Source organism: Stegostoma tigrinum, chromosome 35 (genome assembly GCF_030684315.1).
Source record: "Stegostoma tigrinum isolate sSteTig4 chromosome 35, sSteTig4.hap1, whole genome shotgun sequence".
Taxonomy (NCBI): Eukaryota; Metazoa; Chordata; class Chondrichthyes; order Orectolobiformes; family Stegostomatidae; genus Stegostoma; species Stegostoma tigrinum.
Window position 1 is genome coordinate 11,567,444 of NC_081388.1, and position 18,700 is coordinate 11,586,143.

Genomic DNA, 18,700 nt, shown 5'->3' on the forward strand with positions numbered 1-18,700 from the left:
GATTGCACACGTTCAGGAGATTTGTGGAAAATTGTAGTGGGTGATGCTACTGCAATAAACACTGTTTCAATTGTTACCTTTCAACGTGAGATTCAGTAAAGTGCTGTTAAAGTATTTCAATTTTCTACGTATGCAATGGAAACACATTAACTGGGACCTCACCAGTCTGCAGAAAGTTTGTTTAGGGTAATGATTCCAAACTCCACAGATAATGTACCTTTAAGATAGTTACATGACAGCATGACACATGGCATTCTGGAATAAAGGTACTCATTTTTGCATTTAGTCTCTCTTTCTGTCTCTGCATAATAGAGTAAATCAGTTAAGAATATATACTGTACACAAACATCAAAAACACAAAACTGGACTATCTCTGTGATATTATAACCTTGTAAATGGCAAGTGTTGTTAAAAAGAACTACTGATACCTGATTCAAAAGAACCCCACTATCTGGTACACATTTGAAAATATATAGTCAACCGCAAAACGGAATCACTGTGGCAGTAAGATGTACTAAAATCTGGTTGTGTAAGTGGGCACTAAAGATAGTCATGACATTTAGTTAGTGGTAGTAAGAAGGTTAAAGAAAAGATAAAACTGAAAACAATAAATGTTGGAGATCACAGTAGGTCAGGCAACATCCATAGAGAAACAGCAAGCTAATGCTGACTCTAAATGACTCTTCATGAGAGCCGAAGAGTCATCTAGACTCAAAACATTAGCTTGCTCTCTCCACAGATGCTGTCTAACACACTGTGATCTCCAGCATTTGTTGTTTTCAGTACAGATTCCAGCATCTGCATTAATTTGATTTCAAATTAAGCTAAAATATTGACAGTAATGTTTCAACTCTTATGAATTTTTACAGATTCACCATAGAAAACATTCTATCAGCATGCATCACAACGTGGTTTGGTAATTGTTCTTCCCAAGACTTCAAGGAACTGCACAGCCATGAACACAGCCCAATCCATCACACAACCTAGCTTTACATCCATTGGCTCCATCTAAACATCCCGCTGCCTCGCATGTACTAGGAATACACAAGTACAATGAAAAGTGCACAAAGTCACCATTCACTGCTGCTCACTTGGTTATAAAAAAAGTATTAAAAGATATTAACTGAGCCAAAAGGCAAACAAGAAAACAACTCCAGATCTTAAAGTCCCAAGTTCCATCTCCAGAACGGTGCAGGTGCTGCTCCAACGGGTAAGACAACCAGAAAGCCCCATTGCCATACAAAAGGCCCACTCTCGCCGCTGAATGCAGCTGCCTCACCGACCCGCTCTCGCCACCGCTGCCTCACCAATCTTCTATTGCCGCCAAACTGGTCCAGTCTTGGTCTGCTGCCGTCGCTCTGGCCCACAATTGATCTGTTGTCACCACAGGACACAGCCCGAGAAGAAGAGGAGAAAAAGGAAAGCAAAGGAATATGGCAAGCAAAGTGCAGCTCCAAATGCAGCAACTTACCCTGCTGCTATCTTGCCGGAATGACCCGTCGCACCTGGTTGTACTCTCTTCCACCCTCTTCCATCAGGCAGAAGACATAAAACAGTACAGATTCAAGAATAGCTGTTTCCCAGCTGTTATTAGACTTCTGAGTGGACCTTTCAAGTTTTAAATTTAATGTTGATCTCATTGTATTCCTCGCTCCGTACCCTAATGCACTTTGTATGGTATAAGCCGTCTGTACTGCACGCAAAGCAAAACTTTTTACTGTACTTAGGTATACGTGACTATAATAAATGAAAAGAAATCAAAACAAAAAAAACTCACTTTTCCTAATGGTTTATATCAAGCTGTCAAGTTCAGAACTGAAGTTAACAAATACAATCAAAACTAATGGTTACAAACCTGTACTGAAACACAACAGTACTTCACCCTTCTCTCCCATAAGGAGAAAAACAAACATGAGGGGCTTTGGCTCTAAATTGTTTGAAAAGAAACGTAAAGATGATTCTGAAAGGACAGCTCCAAAGCACTCCTGGAAGAAATCACTAAAAGGCAGATTTCTACATTAAAAAGACTTATCCATGTCCAGATGTTGGCCAGTTCCACCAATTGTTTTTCTAAATCATGAAAATCTTTAAAAAGTCCATGTAATTTCATCATAAATAAGAGATAACACAGTGTGGAGCTGAAGGAAAACAGCAGACCAGGCAGCTTAAGAGGAGCAGGAAGGCTGACGTTTCGGGTTGGGACCCTTCTTCAGAAATCTCTAATGTAATTTCATCACACACTTTTTGACATTATGCTACCTCTAGGCAGAAACTTACTACAAGCCTGCAATTCTTTATAGGCAGCAACATACAATTTTAAAAAAATACAGAAGCCAATTATAAAAAAGTACTGCAGTGCAATATAGATTCTTACACTGGCATTTTAAAAGGCATAAAGAAAGGGAACCAAATGTCTAACCATGGATTGTCACTTCTACAACATACTTTTCTTTGATTCTGTCAGAACTTCAGTTATTCAATCTTTATTTCCTGAATCAAAAGATGATTGTCAAAGAACAACAGGCAGTCAATTTTTTTTTCATTTGGACACCGAAGGGCTAACAAGAATAGATTCTTTGGTATCTCTAACAATGACCCTAAGATTTTGACAACGTTTTAAGATTTTAGAATTTTAGAATAAGATTTTATTGCCACGTGCACTTAAGTATAGGACCATAGGAGTACAGTGAGAAGTGTGCAAAGTAACCAATCCCCGACGCCGTCTTGGTTACAAAACCAGCGTTTAAAAAGACAATAGCAGAAATAAAAGAAACAGAACCAAAAGACAATTATCCAGATCTAAAAGACGGATGCTGGGCTCAGAAACCTGAACGCAGCTCTGCTACTTTGCCGCCAACTTGTATCATGTAATATCATACAACATTTTAGAAGATGAACTTAAAGTTTCAGTCAATTTCAGGATACAGCTCATGCCATAACTCCAAGTTAGGAGGAACAATCAACCAACTCATCAGCAGATGTCAACACTAGGTACAATGTGGCTTTGCTGAACCTAAGGTGATAGGCTTATGGGACTTGTCACTGCCTCTACATATATCAAATCCTTCCTAAGACACTTCAGGACAAACCCCAAAAAACAAACCATTGAAGCTCTGCTAGAATGACAGAAGTGTGAAGCAACTGTAGCAGACCAGCAGCATCTACAGTGCTCAACTCTGGCACAAACACTGCATCCTTTTAGAGGTTCATCCTCTTGTCTAAGTGCAACATCCAAATCTCCCCTAACATGTTTGGTTCATCCACCAAGATAATGTCCAGCATTTTGTGAGGTAATGTTCTATAAGAGGGGATTGAGATAAAATATGTCAAAACTCCAATAGCCCAAAGCACAACATCATGCTCCACAGCAGAATGTGAACAGCCAAATAAGGGATAATGCAAAAATAGTTTCTAAAGTTCCATAAATGGAAAGCAAACATGTCAACAAAATCCAAGTGGTAACCACAGTGTTGCAGCTGACAACACGGTGTCAGGAGGTATATGTGGTCAGCTTAACACACCATATGGACACCTTCAGAAAATTTGAAACCCTTACCTCCATTCAAAGTAGACAACATGCGCTGTACACTAAGACTGACACTATTGCAAATGCAAACATCATCGCTTTAGGTATCTCACATGAGAGCTACTCAGGAAGCTGACATAATGTTATGTACTCTACATAAACTAACTGCTTACCAATGGTTTGTCTTCCAAGGCATTGGCATTATCCATCTTAAATGTGAATATGGATCCTTGGGATGAACACCGAATACCTTTTACATCAGATGGGCCTCCTATCAGTCTACTGGTACGCACCGGCCTGTATTATTACGATCCATGATGTGACAAATCTGTTAGTTGCAACATCAAATATTGCAGATTGCAAAACTGATTGCATGCATTTTGATCACAGCCAAGCAGAGCAGATTTAGCAAGCTATGTTAGGTAACGACCAGCTGCAAAACTAGAGATCATTATCATCAATGGATGGCCCGAATACATCCACCAGGTCCCTAATGAAACAAAGTTTTTCACTCTACGGGGTGGGGGGTCTGCTATAATGCAATAATTGTGTTCCTGTGCAACATAGCATTATAGAAAGTCGCGCTGTAGAAATAATGGAGCCTGTGGGAAAAGAGAGGTTGGGGCAGACCACCAAAAAATATCACTCAAAGTTGCTCAAAAATCCTCAAAAGGTTAACACAAAGGATGGCACAGTTTGACTAAATGCTTAATTCATATATAATATTGAAATAAAAGTGAATTTAACAGCTTCTCTTGAAAAATGTCAAGATGACTTGATTGGGGAGGTGGTTTTCAGGTCGCTCGTTGCTGAAGCAGGGGCTGAGGGTCGTCATCAACATCATTATCACCTTCAGGTGCAGTTGTGGTCGCTGAGCTAGAGCGAAAAATAGTCAACACAGAAGTGGATGGCTGTGATTCATTGTCTTCTGACTGTTTCCTGGGGGTTGACTTAAAAAAGACATCCAGTTTTGCCGCTTTGCCCTTTTTCTTCTTTGATGAAGAAGCTATTCACAGGGTGCCAAATAAGATCTAATTCTACGAACTGCTATCCTGCTGTATTCTGCAGTATAATCACTGTCCTCTAAGAGATGCAGCTGCATCTCAATTTCCTTCAGGATAGACGACAGAACAGAAGTAGAAAGCTCCTGTGGTGCCGCATCCTGGACTTCATCTCCAGCTTCCACTCCCCCTCAGTGACAAGTTAGATCAGCATGTAGGGAGATCTTCACAGTGGGACTCAAGTAGCTCTTCAACATCCTTGCTCTCCACTTCTTTAAATCCAACTTGCTTTGCAAGAGCAACACAATGTTCTTTGATTCTTGGGAGGTCCTTTGACGGATCAAAAGTTTTAAAATCTTGAAAAAAATCTGGGAGAAACTTTTACCAAACTGCATGCAAGCAGTCCTTTCTAACCAGGCTTCCACAATAATGTCAATTGCATCCTTGATGTTAAGATCTTCCAAAATTGAACAACACTGTCCTTATCCACCTCAGTGCCTGCAATTAGCCTCTTAAATGTGTATCTTTAATAACAAGCTTTAAAAGCTGCTATTGCATCCTGGTCCATGCGTTGAAAGAGTCAGGTTACGTCAGGGGATAGAAATAGCACTTTGATGTTTTCAGAAAGCTCACCAATGGTAGGAGAAAGGCTTGGCGCATTATCCAAAATGTGGAGAGTCTTGAAATCCAAATTATTTTCTTGCAATACTTTCTAAAAACATCTTCCAAAAGATCAACAAGAAGGTCACTGATGGATTCGTGTTATAGCCAACACAAGTTTGCATTTTAGAAACAGCATTCCCCTATTCATCAGTCACATTATAGCCAATTCGTGTTGCTGGAACATGTGTTATGGCAGAACCCCCTGTATTTTGGTACACGTGACAGTAAATCAATCAAACAAGAATGTAATCTTCAAGACCAAACAATAATTATACAAGAGATAATGGGAACTGCAGATGCTGGAGAATTCCAAGATAATAAAATGTGAGGCTGGATGAACACAGCAGGCCAAGCAGCATCTCAGGAGCACAAAAGCTGACGTTTCAGAAGGGTCTAGGCCCGAAACGTCAGCTTTTGTGCTCCTGAGATGCTGCTTGGCCTGCTGTGTTCATCCAGCCTCACATTTTATTATCAATAATTATACAAGGTCTACTCTGACACATATTATACCATGTACACACAGAGGTCATGCGGGCGCAAAATAAACCAGGAGATTGGTATATGAATCCATATATTGGTCCAGTATTAATAAAGATATCAATTAATGAATCAAGACATGTGACACAATTCCATTAACCTCAAAAACTGACAGAATGTGTCCCTCCACGAGATTCCTTCCAAGCCACGGTGCAAGCTTGCAAATGATATTTTCCACAGCCAAGAACATGATTACATTCTGGTGACTGACTATTTTACTAAATTTTCTTTTGTGAGACAAATCAAATATACTATTCGTGTGATGCCTGTTGACAAACCACAGTGTGCTTGGCATACTTCAACAAATTATGTCTGACAACTGTCCTATGTACACTAGTAACATTTATCATGAAAATGGTACACATCCATTCATGACAACAAACAGACCACCAATATAATGAGGATAGAATGCCAAGTTGTGACAATTGTATAAGAACTAGATTTGGTTGTGTCATAGGTCCACAAAGGCATTACTGAATGTATTGAGACAGTTATGTATATGCATCCCTTTACATTATCAGAAAAAGATTCACATTCATTAAAGGTAAAGTGGGGGGATTTTGCCTTATGGCACAGATTCCATACCACACAGCCACTGTGTCTCTAGGATAGTCACATGATATCAAAAACATGGTATTTTAGTATAAATGTGTCTACTTCACCTTGGCACTCTCTATCACTGTGGATTTTAAATCAATAGGTTATAGTGTGTAATTTACACTACTGTCAGTAAACCCAGGCTAGGTGTGTACATCTGTGATATTGTAGCCTTGTAAAAAGTGATTTGGTTTATTATTTTCACACATACCATGATAGAGTGAAAAATATTGTTTTACATGCTATCCAAGCAAATTATACCTCATATAAGTACATCAGGGTACTAGAAAAGATGGAGAATATAGTGTTATAGCTACAGCGAAGGTGTAGCATTAAGATCAACTTTACATATAACAGTATGTTCCTGTTAGTGTGAAGGGCAAGGCTGGCGGGTGTAGGGAATACTGGCTCACCACAGAAATTGAGGCTGTAGTCTAGAAAATGAAGGAGGGATATGCCAGTTATAGACAGTGGGATCAAATGAATCCCTGAAGGATTAAGGGCAATAGGAGTATATTTAAGAGGGAAATCAGGAGGGCAAAAAAGGGGGCATGAGATAACTTTGGCGAATAGGGTTAAGGAGAATCCAAAGAGATTCTATCAGTACATTAAGGGCAAAAATATTAACTAGGAAGAGAATAGGGCCGCTTCAACATCAATGTGGCCATCTATGCGTGGAACCACAAGAGATTAGTGAGATACTAAATGAATATTTTGCATCAGTATTTATATTGAAGATGGAGGCTAGCGAACTTTGGGGCAAATAAATGGTGATATCTTGAAAAACATTCATGTTACAGAAGAGGAGATGCTGGATTGATGAAGGCAGAGTGGTAGATGCTGTCCAAATGGACTTCAGCAAAGTGTTCGACAAGGTCCTGCGTGGTAGACTGGTTCGTAAGGTTAAATCACATGGCGGGGGGTGGGGAGGGGGGAATGGCTAGTCAATTGGATACAAAAATGGCTTGAAGCTAGGAGGTGGTAGAAAATTGCTTTCCAAATTGGAGGCCCGTGTGTCACAAGGATTGGTACTGGGTCCTCTGCTTTCAGTCGTTTATATAAATGATTTGGATGTGAATATAGGAGGCAAGGTTAGTAAGTTTGCAGATGACACCAAGTAGTGGAAGTGAAGATTATTTCAGAACACATTAGAACCTTGATCAGATGGACCAAAGAGTGGTTAATGGGAATTAATTTAGATAAATGTGAGGTGTTGCATTCCGGTAATGCAAACCAGGACGGGACTTATAGTCAGTGGTAGGGCCCTGGGCAGTGTTGCCAAACAAAGAGACTTAGGGGTGCAGGGGCATCGTTCTTTGAAAATGGAGCTGCAGGTAGATAGGGTGGTCAAGAAGGCATTTGGCACATTTGCCTTCATTGGTCATAACAATGAGTACAGGAGTTGGGACATCTTGTCACAGCTGTACAGGACATTGGTGCTGCCAGTTTTAGAGTATTATGTACAATTTTGGTCTCTCTTCTATAGGAAGAATGTTGTTAAAGTTGAGAGGGTGCAGAAAAGATTTACAAGGATGTTACTGGGACTGGAGGGTTTGAGTTATTGGGACAGGCTGAATAGGCTGAAGCTTTTTTCCCTGGTGTGTTGGAGATTGAAGTGTGATGTTTTCGTGTTTTAGGAAATCTTGAGGGCCATGAATAGGGTGAATACCCAAGGTCTTTTTCCTAGGGTGGAGGACACAGGTTTAAGGTGAGAGGGGAAAATTTAAAATGGACCTGGTGGGGTAACGTTTTCACACAGTGGTGCATGTACGGAATGAGCTGCTGGAGGAAGTGGTGGGGGCAGGTACAATTAAAATATTTAGAAGGTATCTGGATGGGTTTAAGGGGGAAAATGGGGGAAAACAATATTTTTCACTCTATCATGGTATGTGTGAAAATAATAAACCAAATCACTTTTTACAAGGCTACAATATCACAGACGTACACACCTAGCCTGGGTTTACTGACAGTAGTGTAAATTACACACTATAACCTATTGATTTAAAATCCACAGTGATAGAGAGTGCCAAGGTGAAGTAGACACATTTATACTAAGATACCATGTTTTTGATATCATGTGACTATCCTAGAGATACAGTGGCTGTGTGGTATGGAATCTGTGCCATAAGGCAAAATCCCCCCACTTTACCTTTAATGAATGTGAATCTTTTTCTGATAATGTAAAGGGATGCATATACATAACTGTCTCAATACATTCAGGTGATGCCTTTGTGGACCTATGACACAACTAAATCTAGATGAACAGGAAGGGTTTAAGAGGGAAAATGGGCCAAATGCTGGCTAATGGGACTGGGTCATATTGGGATGTCTGGTTGCTGCAGATGAGTTGGACGAAAGGGTTTGTTTCTGTGCAGCATGACTATATAAGAGGTCTGTGCATAAGTCTGAAAACAGGAGGGAAGAAGCTGTTCATGCGTCTGTTGGTACATGTTTTTAAACTTTTGCATCTTTTGCCCAATGGAAGAAGGTGGAAGAGATGTAATCAGAGTGGGAGGGGTCTTTGTTACGTTGCTTGCTTTCCCAGGCAGTGGAAAATATAGATGGAGTCAATGGATAGAAGTCTGATTTTTGTGTTGAACTGGTCTGTGCTCACAACTTTCTGTAAATTCCTAAAGTCTTGGACACAGCAGTTGCCATGCCAAGCTGTGATGCATGCAGATAAGGTGCTTTCAGTGGTGCATCTGTAAAATCTAATAAGAATCATTGTGGACATTCCAAATTTCCTCAGCCTTCTGAGGAAGTAAAGATATTGGTGTGCTTTTTTAACAGTAGCAACGATGTGGACGAATCAGGATAGATTGTGGTGATATTTACTCTTAGGAACTTGACGCTCTCACCCATCTCCACCTCAGTACCATTGATACAGACTGGGGTGTGTCCTCCATTCCATTTCCTGAAGTTGATGATCAGTTCCTTTGTTTTGATGACATTGATGGAAGAGACTGTTGTCTTTACACCATGCCACTAAGCTCTCTACCTCATTCCTATACTCTGCTTTGCGATCCGACCAACTATGGTGGCATCATTAGCAAATTTGTAAATGGAGTTGGAGCTGAATTTGGCCACCAAGTTGCAAGCATATAAGGAGTATAGTAAGGAGCTGAGTACGCAGCCTTGTGGGGTTCCGATGTTGAGGATTATCATGGAGAATGTGCTGCCACCTATCCCTATTGATTGAGGTCAGTAAGTTGAAGATCAGTTGCAGAGGGGGGATGCAGAGTTCAAGATCTCTTGATTCCGGAGATGAGTTTGGTTAAAAATTATGGTGTTGAAGGCAGAGTGGAAGTCAATAAATAGGAGTCTGATGTGGGTGCCCTTATTATGTAGACCTTCCAGTCATGAGTTTAGTCTAAGGGTTTGGAGTAGATCTGTAGCTCAGGGTGTGGGTGTTGAGGTTGGTTGGCTCACTGAGCTGGTTTGTTGTTTTGCAGATGTTTCGTTATCATGCTTGGTAACATCTTCAGTGCAACCTCCGATGAAGCGTCGGTGTGGTTTCCGCCTGGTTTTTAAACTTTGGGGTCTGTTGAGATGGATTGCCTCACTTCCGGTTTTCCTTCATAGTGGAATGTATATGGGGTCGAGTTCAGTGTGTTTATTGATAGCATGCTTCATGGAGTGCCACGCTTCCAGGAATTCTCGTGCTTGTCTCCGCCTAGCCTGCCCCAGGATTTTGGTTTCGTCCCAGTCGAGGTCATGGTTCTCCTTGTCCATGTGGTTTGAGATGAGTGAGTATTGGTCACGCCAAGTAGGTTGATCTGATGTCTGCAACAGTGACTGTGGCTGTCAGGCAGGTGACATCATTTCACTGACCTTCTGTTCAAAATGAGCACAGGATGCATTGAGGTCACTGGGGAGGGATGCATTGTTGCCAGCAATTCTACTTGACTTTGTTTTGTTGCTCATTGTGAATGAATTTCAAACATCAACTCGAGAAGAAACAGGCTACTTGTTGTACATATTATGCAGGCTAACATATATCATAAACCACAAAACTGCATCAGAATTTGTCATATGAGTAAAGTACTGTGGATGCTGGAGGTCTGAAATAAAAAAAATGCTGGGGAAATTCAGCAAGTATTCTTGGAACTCAAAGACGAGCCATTAGACTTGAAACCTTGATTCTCTTTCTCTCTTCCCAGATGCTGCCAGGGCCTAGTTTCTTCAGCACTTTCTGTTTTTATTTCAGTACATGTTAGCTATTTTGAAAATGAGTTTTATATTGTTAACTAATACCTAGTGCCTGGTGTCAATTTAAACACTGTGGTATCTAGACAATGACTGCTTTACCTGTGTGCTGTGGCTTTAAATTTAATGAACTTGTTTTAATTAATGAGCACATTAATAAATCTTTCTAATTCTGCTTTGTCAACACAAAACTGAAAGTTGACTGGGTCACCTAATAAAGGAGTTAGTGAGAATGAAAACGTCACCCCTAAAAAATAACAAGAAGCCCAAAAGTCAACAAGTAGCCTTCAAGAGGTGCCCCCAAAAAATGAATTATTCTGCGATCTGCATCACACCTCTGGGTAATAACTGGACATTAGGTGAGGTGTTGCAGAAAGGAAAATCGAGATTAGAGCTGTTGCGCGATCACAGCCTTGTTCTTCATACGCCACATTATCACATCAATCTCAGCAATGCAAAATAAAACTGACCTGGCTGCAATGCAGGTAAGCAAATATGGTAATGCAGAAATGTGGATCCATTGTACATCTCTTGTGCAACTGCAACTTCCTCAGTTGTGCCTTCAACTCTCTAGACTCTGGATCCTTCTTTAAGACAGACCTTAAACTTTACCATTTCGAAGAACAGACATAATAGACTCAGAATGTTAATTCTGTTTCCTCTCTCCACACATGCTACCAGATTGATGAGGTTATCTATCGTTTTATTTTTCATTACAGATTTCCAGAATCCACAGTATTTTGCTTTTCTTCCCCGTTATCTGCTTGGCCAAGTTTCTGATGCTCTGCTCTAAGACTTTCTTCTCTAGCTCAGTAGCAGTTTTTTTGGTAGTGCACCATGAAGCCCCTCAGGATATTTTATTGTGGTAAAAACGCTATATAAATGAAGCTGCATGAAATTGGAGGAAACAATTACAGTCTATTTGAGCAATGCTAAAACCATATAAGAAAGACAGGATTACACTCTCATTTCCGGCTTCAGTATTTAAGGCTCAGTATTTCCAACACCACCTGAATATTACCAGTGAAACTGTTGCCCTGTACTCCCATCAACTATTCTCCATATAACGTAATTGCAGCAAAAATTATCAGGAAATAATAATCTAAAGCAATTATAGAGAGACTTGACATCCACAACATCTTGTGATAATTATCTCACTAATAATTACGTTGTTCCACTTCAATTTCAGTCTCTCGTACCGTATCCACAAAATCACACAGAATAAGCACCATTTTACCAAATCATTTAAAAGCTGGAATTGTAATGTGAAAATTTATCCCTATTTTGCTCTAGTATCAATCTCATACTCTGAAGCAAACATCAATAAACATACTAAAAAACACATTTCTACCACAAAATTTACTTCACATCACCTCTCTCAAAAAAGTGACAAGAGACTTCCAGATGTTTAAACTATCAAGTTGAATCTTGCCTTTAATGAGGAATCTATACTGAAAGTTTATTCCCATACTCAATAGCTACAGGCCTCCCAAAGAAATATGATTCTTCAATTCTGTCTGACAATAAATGAGGAAACACTCAAAAAATAAAAACAACAATGAAACTAGTATAACTCAAGAAGGAATGCTGCAATTGGAGAAAACTCATTGCCGTGGATTTTCTGATGGTCCGACAGTCATTTCTGCAGCCCAGATGAGAGCAGCATGTCAGGACTCTGTGGAATTCCTGATGTAGCAGACTCTGAAGGAACTGCCTGGGAAATTGAACTTTCTGAAAAGTGACTCACCTGCACTTGGAATCCTCCAAAAAGTATTCTTTTAAAATCTAAGGATGTGAAGGGTTCAGCTGCAGTTGATGGTAACCCAGGATAAGTTACTCAATGTAATACCTTGTCAATCTCCTGGGTAAATACTCATTTGCTTCCTTCCTAACCCCCAATTACACCACGCACTGCTAGCCACACCTACCCCAGATCCTTTCCACCCTATGTTGCTGACCTGACATCCCTGAGACCTGCCTTACCCTTGGACTCAGCCAGCTAACACTCCAACACCAACCTCCCCAGTACCGTGGCATCCACCCCAGGACCCAATATCCGCCTTTCCTCTGTGACACACACTTCCCCATTTCTTGCCAGACCTACTCAGTTACCTACCCACAAACCTCAATCACCTTCTTGGTAACCTTCTCACTTTGTTCTCTGGCATCCGGCACAATATGTATCTAGCATTTTAACTGGCTAGCACCTGAGCCTCAAACTTGCTCTTATATGCTTACCATTTCACAGCAGCTGTCAAAGTGGCTATCATAGAATGGGACAAGTACTGTCAGAAAGGTGTCACGGTCTGTCTTTCCCAACTAGACTGCACCAGGAGGACACAGTTGTACCTAAAGCACATACTGCATTTCTGCAGGAGCGGCAAAAGTGAAATAGCAATCTGACTGGGATTGATAATCGAGGGAAAATCCAGACTAGTTACCAGAAAGGGGGGGGTGTGCGGTCAGCTAGCTCAGCTGGCTGGATGACTGGTTTGCAATGCAAAGTGATGCCAACAGCTGAGGGTCTTCCTTCTCAACCTTCCCCTTTGTCTGAGGTGAGGCGACTCTCAGATCAAACTGCTACCAGTCACCTCTCTCTAATGAGACAGCAGCCCTGTGGTTTGGTGGGACTTTGATATGTTTCTATTATATCCTTGGCAAGGTATGCCAACTTGGCATGCTTTTGGATGTAACATGGCAGCGCCCTTTTATACACAGCAAGATCCCACAAATCGCAAAGTGACGAACAAGGGGATCATGTACCTTTTGCCTCGGGGCGGGGGGGGGGGTGACCAAGGGGATAAACTTTGAAAGGAAGGTGTGGTTTCGGGGGTATCTTTGGTGCCCTGGTGAGAGAGTCAACTTCTCAGCCCAGAGGAGTGCACCTATAGCACTGTAGCACTCCATCGGTGTTTCTGTTTCACCTGGAGCAAGTGTCAGCCTGAATCCTGTGCACAGGCTTCTCGAGTTCCTAACTTAAAGGTGGAGTTCGTTGATGTGGGGAGGGTGGGGGAGGGGGGTGAGAGTTGGGGACATAAAAGGGGCAACTCCCCAAAATGAATCGCTCGACGACCCCACACATGAGGGGTTTCGTTTTTCTTTGAAAACAAGTCCATTTCCTCCAATTACTTTCTTCAGTGCGAGCGACAAGATTAAAATTGCGACTAATTACCTATTTCTCTCAACCAGTGACAGATCCACTGCCCCCACCCACCTGCCGCCCTCACACGAAGGGAGCCTCTCTCCCGCCTGCTCAGGCAAAGCCAGCACGCCTGCGCGTCGCGCAGCGACCCCTGGGTATTGTAGGCCTGGCTCCACGTCGCGGCTGCGGAACCGCCCGCGCCGATGCGCACTACAACCCCCAGCATGCAAACGAGGGTCCGTGGACCAGGCGGGGGTTTTCGCGACAGTGAGGGCGAGTGCCGGTTTGCGTCTCTGCGACATCGCGGGCACTTGCCCTCGGAGTCTTTGCGACATCGCGGGCACTTGGCGACAGTGCGGGCAGAGCCGCCGGACTGTTATTGAACGCTGAGGTGTAAAGCCGCCGGAGGGGGAAGCGAGAGCGGCTCAAACTCCGAGTTAGAGACTGACTGGTGCTTTAAAAGAAATAACAACTCTCCGTCTGCATGGAGTGTTTGGAAGTGGGCGATTGTTAATCGGGCCGGAGTCGCGATGCCCTTTGATCCAGGCCCTGGTTTAAATAAACGGCAGGATAAGGATTTGATTTCTCCGCCTTCTCCGTGAATCATGAGGCTCTGAGGGAGGAGAGAGGCCCCACCACCCACCGTCCCTCCCGACGAAATGCACAGGAATAAGAGACCTGCCGAGCCCAAGGGCCGGGGAGCGGCGAAAGCCCGACAGGTGAGAGACAGGGAGGCGGCTGCCAGGAAGTGCTGCGTTGCCATAGCGCCCTTTCACCGCTGCACAGGGCGTTTTGGCAGCCTCCCAAGGCACAGAACCGGGACGGGGCCGAAGTGTGCAAAGCGCGATCTCGTACGTATATATATGCACACGGCAGTGCCCTTTTATACACAGCAAGATCCCACAAATCGCAAAGTGACGAACAAGGAGATCATGTACCTTTTGCACACATATATACACATACATACGCACGCACACATACATATACGCACGCACACACATACATGCACGTACGCATGCATACATACGCACGCACACATACATATACGCACGCACACACATACATGCACGTGCACGCACGCATGCATACATACGCACGCACGCATACATACGCACGCACACACATGCACGCACGCGCACACATACATACGCACACACATATACGTACGTGTGCGTGCGCACACGTACATATACATACGGGCACACACGTGCACACGCATACACACAAGCACGCACATACACACACGTGCGCGTAAGCATACACGCACATATGCATGCATAAGCATATGCGTGCACGCACGCACATGCACACATGCGAGCGCACGCACACGCATATACGCGCACGTGTGCACACGCACGCACACATATACATGCACGCACACACAGGCACACGTGCACACACGCACACATATACACGCACACGCGTGCACACATGCTCACAAACATGCACGCACAAACACACATACACGCACATGCACGCACACACATACATGCACACGCGCTCACGCACACATATACGTGCGCACACATGCACACGCGCGCACACATATGCTCACACATACATACGCGCGCAGTCGCACACACACAGACACAGACACACGCGTGCACACAGACACACGCGCACACACACACACACACACACACACACACACACACACACACACACACACACACACACACACCGGCCTGGCAATGAGCAGGTGGTCGGAGATAACACAGTGTGGAGCTGAAGGAGCTCAGCAGGCCATGCAGCATCAGAGGAGCAGGAAGCTTAGAATCCCTACAGTGTGGAAGCAGGCCCTTTGGCTCAACAAACCCACACCGATCCTCAGAGCATCCTACCCCGACCCATTGCCCCTATAACCCACCTAATCTACACATCCCTGAACACTATGGGCAATTTCCCCTGGCCAGTCCACCCTACCCTGCGTACCTTTGTAGTGTAGGAGGAAACCCATGCAAGGGAGACATGCAGGCGCGGGGAGAATGTGCACACTCCACACAGACAGTTGCCCGAGGGTGGAATTGAACCCGGGTTCCTGGCACTGTGAGGCAGCAGTAGTAACAACTGTGCAACCCCTAAGTTGACGTTGCGGGTCAGGACGCTTCTTTTTCTGAAGAAATGTCAACTTTCCTGCTCCTCTGATGCTGCCTGGTCTGCCGTGTTCCTCCAGCTCCACACTGTGTTATCTCTGACTCCAGCATCAGTGGTTCTTTCTGTCTCCTGTGGTCAGGTGGTTGTCTTTTGTTACAAAGAGCAACTTAGGGTAGAATCCCCTCAGTGTGGAAGTAGGCCATTCGGCCCATCGAGCCCATAGCACCACTCCAAAGAGCAACCCACCCAAAAATTCCCTCTAATGTGTTCCTGTAACCCTGCAGTTCCCATGACTAACCCACCTAGCCTACACATCCCTGGACACTGGGCAATTTAGCATGGCCAGTCCATCTAACCTACACATCTTTTGAACTTGCATCCATCCATTCTGGACTCAATATTGAGTTTAACACCTTTGGTTTATGAACTCATGCCAATTTCTTCCCTTTCTTTTGGCTTTACTTGTTGCATTTTCTGTCACCATACTCTCTCTCCCACCCCGTGCGACTATCTGTTCTTTACAGTTTGGCAGCTGGACGCGCCTGTTCTGCCATTCTCAGATTCCAACATTGCCCCTCCACGCTTCATGTCAGCTCTGGAAAAGAGTCATCTAGACTCAAAAAGTTAGCTTGCTGTCTCTACGGATGCTGCCTGGCCCACTATATTTCCAGAATTTTTAGTTTTCAGTACGGATTCCAGCATCTGCATTAATTTGCTTCTGTATCCATCCATACAGTGCTTTTTCCAACCACTGGGTGTCCCAAAGTGTTCTGTATGTCCAGTGAAGTGCTGCTTTTTATTTTTTTAAAGAGCAACATAGAATAGAATCCCTATAAGTGTGGAGGCAGGCCATTCAACCCATTGAAGTCCACAACATCCCTCTGAAGAGATCCCCTCATTACCCCTGTCCCTGTAACCCTGCATTTCCCATGGCTAATCCTGTTGTATGAAATGTTTGGTTTTTGTGTGGTGTCGATTGAGGGCTAAATATTGGCCCGATCACACTGCTAGAAACTCACGGGCAGCTGCAGACGCGACGGTAAGAAAGACTTGCATTTCCATTGTGCCTTTCACCGCTGCTGGATACCTCGGCATTTGTCAGCCAACTAAGGATTTTTGAAGTGTTGTCACATTGTAATGGGAAGGAGCGCAAATGTGTGCACAGCAAAATCCCACATGCAACAATTGTTAATTTGCCGAGTTGCTGTTTTTAAGGAAAGCAAAAGAGCAACCTGTATTCACATCATGCTTTCTTAAGCCACCCAGTCTTTTGTTTAGCCAATGAACGGAGTGCTTTTTGAAGCATGGTTCACAACGTTATACACAAATGGAACCATACAGAAAAGTGACCAGCTATAAAGCTTCCTTTCAAATGTTCCCTTTTTAAAAACAACAATTTACTGAAATTTACATTTGTTTATCAGAGACTCTTGCTTTTGAGCAAGAGGGAGTGTTTGTAGTGTTGGTTGAGGGATAATTGTTGGCAAGGGCAGTGTGGGGAAATCCCCTCTGCACCTTCACTCAGTACTGCATGGCAGCATGTTCCTTGGATTTGTGCACAAATTCTGGATCTTGAACCTATGACCTTCTGATCCAGAGATGCGACCAACCAAGCAGTGGCTGATTATTTGGGTCTCTGATAAACAAATGTAAATTTCAGTAAATTGTTGTTTTTAAAAAGAGAACATTTGAAAGGAAGCTTTATAGCTGGTCACTTTTCTGTATGGTTCCATTTGTGTATAACGTTGTGTAGATTTAATTTAGATTCTGTCCTTTAACCCTCCTTTTGGACTTGTTTCTCCAACCATCTCGGATTGGTATCCATATGTAATTACTGGGATAGTAACTGTACTCTGTGATGGTGGGTGCCGTGTAAGATAAAGAAGTGTTCTGTAAGAAGTTCATCATACAGGCATTGATTAAATATGATTTCTCACTCTTTTTTCAGTGAAGTGTAGGAATGATGCTACCACAGCCCAGCAGAATACACAATTGCTGTCGAGATTTTATCCCTTGAATTTATCAGATTAATTCAACAGATCAGCTGTGCAGCATCCCCAGAGGTCAAGATGTACAAGCTCAAATATCATTTGTGGTTAAACTATTTCTAGTGGTAAAATTGAATAACTTATTATGGTAACCCGAACTTGAAATATGATTCTGTTTATTAAATTAAACACTTAGGTTGCACTGCCCACAGTTAAGGTGAATGTTTTGCTTGTTGCTACCTACAAGCTATCCTTGTTTGACATCCTGTTGTAGGTTTCATGAGGAAACAGATTATTGGTATTTAAATTCTGATTATAAACGGTTTTGAGGACTTGGGGCATCTATACCACAATCACACTTCCTTTTCATTGAACAATGAACAAAAAAAATGGACTGAGAGTAGTGTGGATCTTGCAGCCCTTCTGAGATTGCGAACTTACTTCAAGATTTCTTTTGTTATTACATTTCAGTATACTTCGATAAGTACATGAGTAAGACATGTTTGGAGGGATGTGGGCCAAGTGCAGGCTGGTGGGACCAATTTAGTTTGGGATCATGGTTGGCATGACTGGTTGGACTAAAGGGCCTATTTCCATGCTCTATTACTATGTTAACTGGCAGAACTAATGGTGTATTGACCATATAATTGATAGTGTTACCTGAATGATCCAGTTCTACACTGTTGCATAGAAGGATGAGAGTCTTTGGAGGAGGACAGCTTGCTTTGCTTTACCACTTGGATGATTTAGAGCTTTGAGATTGTTTGAAGGTTTTACTCAGCAGTTTTGATTTGGACTTGAATTGCTGAGAAGCTCACACAGGATTATTGCCCCTGGACAAAACCAAATTAAGAAAAACTCCAACACTTTTGAAAAAAGAGGAATTTGTGCTAGTAAATCATCCAAAACTCAATCATCTGTGGTATGGGTATCCTGAGCTAGTCAC

The 18,700-nt window shown here is 42.8% G+C and overlaps 2 protein-coding genes and 1 long non-coding RNA gene across 5 annotated transcripts in view; 2 read left to right on the forward strand and 1 right to left on the reverse strand.

The window, feature by feature from the left end:
* Positions 1 to 1,682, forward strand: part of LOC132206326 (uncharacterized) — a 132,708-nt gene extending 131,026 nt beyond the window's left edge. The window contains exon 3 of the long non-coding RNA XR_009442976.1: positions 870 to 1,682. This is a non-coding gene — a long non-coding RNA (uncharacterized LOC132206326). The remainder of the gene's footprint in view (positions 1 to 869) is intronic.
* LOC125447602 (uncharacterized) overlaps positions 1 to 13,772 on the reverse strand; it is a 45,225-nt gene extending 31,453 nt beyond the window's left edge. The window contains exon 1 of the mRNA XM_048522154.2: positions 13,703 to 13,772. The gene's annotated coding sequence lies outside the window, so the exon portion shown is untranslated. The remainder of the gene's footprint in view (positions 1 to 13,702) is intronic.
* A 259-nt stretch (positions 13,773 to 14,031) lies between these two features.
* The window catches only part of cc2d1a (coiled-coil and C2 domain containing 1A), an 85,995-nt gene continuing 81,326 nt past the window's right edge, over positions 14,032 to 18,700 (forward strand). For all 3 annotated transcript variants that reach the window (XM_048521765.2, XM_048521766.2, XM_048521767.2), the window contains exon 1: positions 14,032 to 14,391. In XM_048521765.2, coding sequence (XP_048377722.1) covers positions 14,332 to 14,391 — 60 coding nt within the window. In that variant the 5' untranslated portion in view covers positions 14,032 to 14,331. The remainder of the gene's footprint in view (positions 14,392 to 18,700) is intronic.